At 44.8% G+C, this 9,546-nt stretch overlaps 1 protein-coding gene across 1 annotated transcript in view; it reads left to right on the top strand.

Moving 5' to 3' along the window:
- Positions 1 to 844: 844 nt before the first annotated feature.
- PTCRA (pre T-cell antigen receptor alpha) overlaps positions 845 to 9,546 on the top strand; it is an 8,913-nt gene continuing 211 nt past the window's right edge. Inside the window, exons 1-7 of the mRNA XM_006882146.1 lie at positions 845 to 902; positions 2,807 to 2,838; positions 2,930 to 2,957; positions 5,338 to 5,658; positions 7,914 to 7,958; positions 8,441 to 8,615; positions 8,673 to 8,786. Of these exons, the coding sequence (XP_006882208.1) occupies positions 845 to 902; positions 2,807 to 2,838; positions 2,930 to 2,957; positions 5,338 to 5,658; positions 7,914 to 7,958; positions 8,441 to 8,615; positions 8,673 to 8,786 (773 nt within the window). The remainder of the gene's footprint in view (positions 903 to 2,806; positions 2,839 to 2,929; positions 2,958 to 5,337; positions 5,659 to 7,913; positions 7,959 to 8,440; positions 8,616 to 8,672; positions 8,787 to 9,546) is intronic.

The following is a 9,546-nucleotide window of genomic DNA, read 5'->3' as shown; positions in this document are numbered from 1 at the left end:
CTGAATAATACCCACCAATATAAACGGTCTGTAAGGAGTTGCAATGCTAACCCAAAGGAGGCCTGTGTCAGGGAGCTCAAATCCACCAGCTGCTCCCTGAGAGGAAGATGGACAGTCTCCTCCCATGGGACTTACCACCCCTTTAAATCTGCTGGAGGGTCAGCTATGAGTCTATTTAGACTCACCAGCAATGAATTCATGAATGATAAGCCTAACGAACATTTCAGGGTCAAAATGTGAGCTATACATTTTCATGGACTCACCAAAAAGGGACATTTGCAAAATTCTATTTTAAAAAGACTGACAACATGGAAATAAGTTTACCTGACTTTTTTTTCTGTAATAAAGCTAGTTTTCAGGAGGCAGTTGAAGTCCTGTTTCTCACACCTGCCAGCTGCCAGCTGTGTGGCCTCAGACAGGTCACTGGACCTGAGACTCAGTTCCCCCTTCAAGAAATGGCACAGCAATGATGGGAAGGAGTTAATGATGTGCTGGGTGTCCCACAGGTGGTGATTGGCCTCTGGAAGGGCCACAGAAGGAGCCAGGGGGATGTGGGGGGAGTGAGGGACGCTTTGTAGATGGTGAAGCGCACCTCAGAACAGAGGGAATGTGGCATCTGGCTCCTAGTAGAGGTGTTGGCACCCCAGGGTCTGCCCCTTGTGGGAGAGTTAGAGCTGAGGGGTAGGGTGGGAGTGAGAGGGGCCCCTCACCTGGGAAACTGGCTTGGTGGGCAGAGCAGCTGAGGTGCAGCTGGGTCTGTGGCCCAGTAGACAGTCTTGTGGGTGCCTCACCCCAGCCCAATCTTGGGTTTGCAGCTGGGTCCTGCCTCCTCTGGATAAGGGCCATGGCTGGGACGTGGCTGGTGCTTCTCCTGGTTCTCGGGTGTCCAACCCTGCCTACAGGTAAGCTCCCTCCCTGAGTCCCCTTCTGTCCCCCATTGGTCTGGCCAAGCCCATCCTCTCTCTCATTCAGAGCCTCTTTGGATGCGAATGGGAGGCTGAGGGAGGGGAGAAGGGGTTGCACTAGAAAAGGATTCTCTTTCCCCATTATATTCCACTCTCTCACTACCTTGATTTGGGGTCCCCAAATCCTGCTCTTCCAGAATCCACAGTGTTGGTAGAAGAGGCAATCAGCTCTCAGAAGGCTAGAGAAATCAAGCAAGGTGGATGGATTCGTGGGGCTGGGGCTTAGGGTTTCCAGTGTCATCTGTGCCATATGAACTGCTGGGACAGGGGCAACATTGTGAGGTCCTGTCCAGCCCTTCCTGTCTGACCTGTTGCCTTCAGGATGCTCCATTCCAACAGGTCTCAGGGACTCTCATGTCTTCTCTCACTGGGCTCTTGGTGATGATGTCCCAAGGATATTTACTCTAACCTCCAAAAAGCAAAGCTGGAGCCGAAGGGTAATGTTTGGAGAGAAGAATTTCAACAAAGGAAACTTTTAACCTTTGGGCCAGGAATTCTCCTTGATGCTCTGGTCCCCAGCCTGTCACAGCCCTGGGAAGATAAACCACACTCATGTGGAGCAGGGAGAGCCGATTACAGGACGCCTGAGCTCTAGGAAAGAAGCAGCTGGCATGAGGAGGAGCAATCCCAGAGGGCTTCATAGGGGAGATGAGATTGAACCTCAACATACGGAGTATGTCTGCCTAACTAAAACAGCTTGAGAGTTTGCAGAACTGTGTTTCCTTTCCTTGGAAAGCTTAACTGTCAGAATAGTTTGCACCTATGATCTTTTCATAACCATTTTCCTGGGCTGGTCTTACTATCCTCAGTGTATTGAGAGAACAGAGTAAACTCAGTGGAGGAGTCAGGAGCTGCCTGAGGTAACATCCCAGGCCTGTCATTCTTTAAATTAAGGTCATGATGCCAACCCAAAGGCTGGCAGTTCAAATCCAACAGCTGCTCCAAGGGAGAAAGAGAAAAATTCTTCCTATGAGATTTACTGCCTCTGAACACCTGCTTGAGGGTCAAATAGGAGTTGGTTCCAACTCGACAGAACACAACAACCTGTGAAAAAGCATGGGATTTAGAGCCATGAAGACCTGAGTTCAAATCCTGATTTGGTTTCTTACCAGCCACATGCTTGTTGGCCGGTTGTTTGACCACTAAGAAATCATTCTTGAGCAACAAACACCCTCACCCCCCACAAGACTCTTGGACCCCGAGACCCAGGCGTCTCATTGTCAGTGGCTGCACTTTAATCATGGTGGGAATTTATTTGTAGGTTTTCATTTTTGAGATCCTACTGATATTTTTAAAAATCTAAATATTTTAAAGTAATATTTTGAAATATATTAAATGAGACATTTAGTCTGAAAAGACTAAGATGATGAGAAAACTCAGACCTATTCGAAGAAATATAGGACAGATGTTTCCAGAATCCATATGAATTATTTTTGTTAGATTCTTTTAAACTATGAAATAAGATAGACTACCAATAAAGACCTGAAAGCAATGTAGACATCCATGCACTCTCCAAATGCTAATATTTTGCTATATTTTAATCTGATGTTTGGGGGCTTTTTAATTTTGTTTTTATTTTAGATCAGTTTGCATACACAATTAATATACATTGTGTTTCACACTTTCCTTCATTCACATTATGTTTCATATAGTTATTCCCATCCATTGTATTTTATTTGTCATTAAATTAATCACCAGTGAACTATGCCCACCATTATCCTGTCTTTTCAGTTCCCCTCCAGATCATTCCCATTTCCTTTATTCCCTCCCTCCACCCTGGGCTTTTTTAAGAAATGAAATGTTAAGGGTACCCTTTGAAGCTCTCTTTGATGCTGTTCCAGATCCAATTTCCTCCCCTTTTCCCCCAGAGGTAATCACTCCTGAGGATGGCCTAATATGGGGTTATAATTATTTGTTGTGCATCTGTCTTTCCCTTGGGACCAAATGAGTTCCCTGAGGGCAACAACAGTGTCTTACAAAACTCCCAGAGTGGTGGAGGCGCTGAGCTCCAAGTGCGCTGACCACGCAGGACAGATGGAATTTGAGTGAGAATTATTATTAAAATAATTCGTTTGAGAGCCTCGATGGAGAGCAGCCCGCCTTGGGGGAAACAGCGGAGCAGCGTGCCTCAGCCGGGAGCAGCCAGCCTCGGTGGGGAAGAGGGAGTCATGTCTGAGACCCACGCGTCAGCAGTAAGAAGTTAAAAACTTCATTGAAAGTACTGGCAAAAAATAAAGCCCTGGGAATTGATGGAATATCAACTGACTTGTTTCAACTAACAGATGCATCCCAGGATGTGTTTATCAGTATATGCCTGGAAATGGGGAGCGCATCTTCTTGGTCAACAGAATTGAAGATTTTTTTTTTCTTGTTGGCTTCTTGGCCAGCAGGATGGAAAAAAAAAATATTTGAATGATGATCAAACACAATGTGGAAATTATAGAACAATATCACCAATATGCCATGTAAGCGAAATATTGCTGAAGATCATCCAGAAATGGCTTAATAAAGAACTGTCAGAAGTTCAAGGTGGGTTTAGGAGAGGCAGAGATACCATTGCTGATGGGAGATGGATCCTGGTTGAAAGCAGAGAATACCAGAAGAATGTCTATTTGTGTTTTATTGCTTATACAAAATCATTTGACTATGTAAATCTTTACAAACTATGGCTAACTTTGAAAAGAATGGTAATCCCAGAACACTTAATTATGTTCATATGAAATCTATACCTAACCAAGAAGCTATTGCTGTTCAGAGCAAAGAACAAGGCATAGTTTAAAATCAGGAAAGGTGTGCATCAATCAGGATTGTAACTTTTTCTATACCTATTCAATCAGCATGCTGCAAAAATCATTCAAGAAGCTGAACACTATGAAGAAGAATGTGACATCAGGATCAGAGGAAGACTTATTACAACCTGCATTATTTAGACGACACAACCTCGCTTGCTGAAAAGGAGAAGGATTTGAAGTAGTACTAAACATGACAATATTTTCGAAGAACCTATAGCATTGAAGTGAAAGCTCAGTCAATTTATGTCAATATTTAACATGGATAGATCTGAATTTTTAACATTTTAAAATATACTTCTATGCTATTTTTTAAATATATTTCTACGCTTTATACAAGTTACTCCCACCTATTCTTTCCATGTTCCGTTGACTCTCTAGCCTGCTTTTGCAAGTATATATTTTATTTCTGTACTTTAATTTCTCATCCTTAAATTTTAAGTAAATTTAATTTTAAGTAATTCAAATTTTCTTTCTTGGATGAACAAAACAGAAAGAAAGTCATATCTATTTTCCAAATAATTAAAAACCCTTAGAATGCTCTAAGCCACTAAACATCATTTACGATTTTCTTTTTTTTCTGGTGGAACTCTTTTTTTCCTTATTAATTTTAATGAACATTTATTATTTTCTTAACTAATATATAGAGCTGCCTTGTATTTCTTAATTAGTCAATGAATCATTATTTATTATTGATTAAATATGAAATACAAAGCGAAAAACCCAAAAAACTCCCTGAGCCTGTAACAGAAAGTTGTTCAAATGGATGGGTGGGTAGATGGATGGGAGTGGGTGGGTGGATGGATGGATAGATGGACAGATGAATGGACATATAGGTAAAAAGAAAGAATACTGTGGTGTATTCACACAGTGGAATACTATGCTGCTTTGAAAAACAAGGAACTCTTGCAATGTTATTCAAAATGGGTGACCCTGGAAGACATTATGCTGAGTAAAAAATCTCAGTCACAAAGAGACAAATATTACATGGTGCCACTGTTATAGAATGAGGCTGACATTGGGATGGGGGTAAGACTGAGAAAAACTGGATAAATTATGTTTACTGCATTGAAAAAAATGAAAGAAATATATATATATATATATATAAAATTGCTGCAATTTAAATTGCATATGAGTAATTAATGTTCTGTTCCATAATCAGCCTCAATGCTTGTTTAGACAGCTGATAATGAGTTCTGTATTGTCTCTTTCTATAGATAAAGCTAATTTGATACTTGTATATTCCTTTAGGTAAAATCCATGTATATAATTGTCATTTATGTTGTTCTGGGTTTTTGTAAAAAGGTATGAGCAATGAATAAATTATTGATAAAAAAAGAAAGGATACAAGAAAGGATGTATGAATGAAATAATAGATGGAAGGACAGAAAGATGGTTAGATGAGTAAACATAAGAAGAAAGGGAAGGACGTGTAAATGGTGGGATAGACAAATGGGGTGTGGAAAGCTGGAAACCCAGTAAGAGCCCTAGCCTACAATGATGGGGTGGCCTGGGCGGGTGGGGGTGCTGGTGCTGGTGAAGACACAGAGGGTCTGGCTTACCACAGCTGCATACTCTTGCAGGTTTGATTGCCACACCCTTCCCCTCTTTGGCGCCTCCAGTCACACTGTTGGTGGATGGGAAGCAGCAGATGCTGGTGGTCTGTCTGGTTCTCAATGTTGCACCCCCTGGCCTGGACAGCCCCATCTGGTTCTCAGCTGGCAATGGCAGTGAATTGGATGCTTTCACTTACGGCCCTTCCCCGGCGGCAGATGGCACCTGGACTAGCGTGGCCCAGATCTCCCTGCCCTCTGAGGAGCTGGGGGTCTGGGAGCCCTTGGTCTGCCATGCAGGGCCTGGGGTAGAGGGCAGCAGCTGGAGCACGCCACCTCTGAAGCTGTCAGGTGGGACTGCTGTGTGGTGAGGGTGGGGGGGACCACTGGAAGCTCTCTGTTCCCTTTCACACACGCTGAAACCAGGATGTGCTGGGAGGGAGGAAATGCAGGCTCTAAACCACCAGAGCATAAAGGTTGTGCAAACCATGCAGGTGAGGTGGCCTTGGGGACATGAATCCTTAGATTTGCAACTGTGATCTCTTATTTAAATCCAGGCTTTTTACATGACTTCCTGGTGATAATAACACCTCCTCTCTCTCTCAGGGTTGAGATATTTATATCATCCTCTCTGTGTACCAAAGCTCTGGTGGCATAGTCTATAGGGCATTGTACTGCTAATCCAAGGAGAGTACCTCTCTGTTGGTTCGAATCCACTAGCATCTCCTCAGGAGAAAGACGGACTATTTCCCCCCATGTGATTTACAGCCTGGTCCTCTGTGAGTCAGTTCTGACTAGTTTTCATGCAGGGAAAAGTGGAAGGTCAGAGAAAAGACAAGAAGAGTCTCGACATGATGGATTGACACAGCGTCTTAAGCACAATGATACCTAGTGACTCGATGAATTGACATTAAATGCTGTAGCATTGTCATGATGTAGCTTCTGAGAATAGCTAGGCTAGGACAAGGTTCACATCTATTGTCTATAGGGTCACTGTGAGTCATATATGACTCGATGGCATCTAATAACATCAAACAAGTGGACAGAGGCTCCGCAGGAGAATGATGAACAATCTCCTCCTGTGTAAGTCAGAGCCTCTGAAAACCTGATGCAGGGTCAGCTATGAACCGGTTCTGACTCATAGGCAATGAGTGCTTTGAGATATGACAAAGGAGTCCTGGTGGCCTGATGTGTATATAAGATACTAGGTTGCTAGTTCAAATCCACCAGCCTCTCAGAGGAACAAAGGTGAGCAGATTCTCCTCTGAAGACTTACAGCCTTGGAGGACTCGAGTGTCACTGGGAGTCAGAATCCACACGCTGACAGTGGATATGGTGGGTTTCTCTGAATGCCAGGGCAGTGGTGGTGAAATTGTAACACCCTATACAGAAGACATGGGTTTAATTCCTGACTAAAGCATCTCCCACAAACCTGTTCTTCAATAGTCGCCTTTGTGTTGCTGTAACGCTGAACACGTTTCGGTATAGTCTTCAAAACTAAGCTTAGGAAGAACGTTCTGGCAATCCACTTCCTAAACTCAGCCAATGAAAACCCTACAGATTGCAACAGTCTGATCTGGTGTCCTCATGAGGCAAGGGTCAGCTTGACAGCAGTTAACTGTGATGTGTGTGTGTGTGTGTGTGTGTGTGTATATATATATATATATATATATATGTCACAGGCAACTCGATGGCACATAACAACAACATATATATTAATTAATTAATATGTGTTAATTATACCCTGTTATCTCACTCTCTCATGGAACCCACTATAGCGAACCCTCTATTGGGTTCCCTAGGCTGTAAATCTCACAGGAAGAGATTGTCTTCAGAGTTCTTCGCTTCAGAGTTGCTGGTGGATTTGAGCTGCCAAAGACTATGACAGCAGAGCTCCCTAATGATTGTTTCTGTTGCGATGTGTTATTTATTATGTACCATCAAGTTGACTACGACTCATAGAAATCCTACAAGCAAGGGATTGGAACTTTGCTCTTTCCTGCACCATCCTCACAGTCTCCACTGTTCTCCAGCCCTTTGTTACATCACTGTATCACGGTGCCCTGATTATACCCTAGCCAAATCAAATTATCATTAAAATAATAAATATCTGTCAGCTATTGTGTGTTTATACCAGACACAGCCCTGAATACTTCACATTTGTGGGATCACTCATACTATTTCTCCCATTTTACAGATGGGGAAACTAAGACACCAAAAGGTGACTTGTTCAAAGTCAGCTATTATTATTACTTAGATGACTTACTTCCTCTTTCTGGGCCACCTCAATTTCATCATCATCCAGAAGGGACTGTTTGTTGTATCCGTTTCCTTACCTTCCAAAGAATCCTGAGATTCCATGTATAAAAGTGCAAAGCATCTTAGTCCCACTGGGGCACAGAACAGGTTCAGTGGGGAGCAAGGAAGACCTAGGCCTGTCAGAGAAGGGTAGCAAATGGGCTCAGGGTCCTTGCTGCTGTTGCATTTGTTTACCCAATGTGGCCTAACACCAACTCGTGGGAGGGCCTGGGCATGGCACAGAGGGGGCAGAGCCGCAAGCACACAGCCCATGCCAAAGGACTTATTTTCCTCTTCTGTACTAGCAGGAGAGGCTTCCGCAGCCAGGACCTGCCTCAAGGAACCTCTCAGAGGTGAGTACTGGGGTGGGGGTGGGGCAAATGACGAGGGATCACGACCTTGGGCCCTGGAAGGTGGAGTGCCTGGCTCTGATCCTGATGGCTTCTTCCTGTGGGTGGGTTGGTGGGTTTGGCCTCCACTTGCTAAACAACATGCCTCTGGAAACTCTATGAACTTTGATAAATGTCGATAGTTGTAGAGGGGCTTCAGGCCTTTTGTTCATAGACTCGCTATGAGTCATGCTCCACTCGAAGGCAATCCAACTGAAAACCCGCTGGAGGGCCCCCTAGGAGTCAGTTGCAGAAATGAGAGAAAGTGGTGGGAAATAAAACGAAAGCTAGGAAAGTATTCGTTATGAATACACGTAAGAGCTGAAGGAAGTACTTCGCTTGGAGAAGGGAGATAAAGGGGAAAGGCGCTCTCCTCAGGGGGACATCTTCCCCGGGGGCGGGATGCCCAGGTCCGGCCCAGGCTCCCACCACGCCTCCTCCCTCAGGGTTGCAAGGCCAGGCCCTGCGGCTGGGGTTGCTGCGACTACTGCTCTTCAAACTGCTGCTGTTGGACGTGCTCGTGACCTGCAGCGGGCTCCGCGGCCTGCGTGCGCCCAGAACCGGCCCGGCGCAGAGGCTCCTCCCGGGGCGCCCGGGGCTCCCCACGCTCCCAGCTGCCCGGTGGGAAGACCGCCTTCTCTGGCCTTCGCCGCCCGTCTGAACTCTCGGCTCCCAAAGACTGGACTTTGTCACAGAGATGGAGGGACGTGTGGCCGAGAGCTGCACCCAGCCCGCAACCCAGGAGCGCAATCCTGGAGGACTGACGTTCGCCACGAATGGAGCTGGAGCCTGGTGCTCTGGATGCAAACTCTTTATTCGTTCAAGTCTTGAATGTTTAGTGTGTGACCTGCTTCCTCTGTAGAATGGAGCTTCCTCTGTCTGAGTGCTTTGAGAGATGGGGAATAAAATGTCTCTCTCATCAGACTGGGGTGAAGATCACCCAGCCTCTGGGACATTTGAAGTGACAAGAACAATTAAACCAAGAACAATTAAAGAGAATTTAAATGACCCAAACAAATGAAAACTATTTTCATTCCCTTCTGCCCCCTGGGTCAGGGATGGGGAGGTGGGGGGTGGGGGGGTGGGTTGGAGATTTGCCTAATTTAGAAAATGTAGGATTAGTGCAAACTTTAAATGTGCTCATCAGCCAACAGAAAGGTTGGAGATTGGAGTCCATCCACAGACAGCTCTGTAAAAAGCCCTGACAATCTATGTCAAAAAAATAAGCTGGGGAGCTCTGATGGCCTAGTGGCAAGAAGCTGCACTACAAGCCCAGAAGTGTGCAATTTGAATCCACCAGATGCTCTGCTGCTGGAGAAGGAGGGGCAATCTCCTCCTGTACCAGTCAGATCCGATTTGACAGTAATAATACATTATTATTATAACTATTTTAAAAAATAAGCCACTAAAAACTCTATAGAGCACGGGACCACTCGGACCCACGTGGGGAACATTGTGAATTGGAATCAAATCCACTGCAACTAGTAGAGGAGGCAGAAATCTGGGAAAGTTTCCTTGAGGAAGACAGATTCTTGAGAATGAGGACCTGGGT

The sequence above is a fragment of the Elephantulus edwardii genome, unplaced genomic scaffold (genome assembly GCF_000299155.1).
Source record: "Elephantulus edwardii isolate Elephantulus edwardi_28Jun2011 unplaced genomic scaffold, EleEdw1.0 scaffold00017, whole genome shotgun sequence".
In the NCBI taxonomy this organism is placed as follows: Eukaryota; Metazoa; Chordata; class Mammalia; order Macroscelidea; family Macroscelididae; genus Elephantulus; species Elephantulus edwardii.
This window is presented reverse-complemented; position numbering and strand designations above follow the sequence as displayed.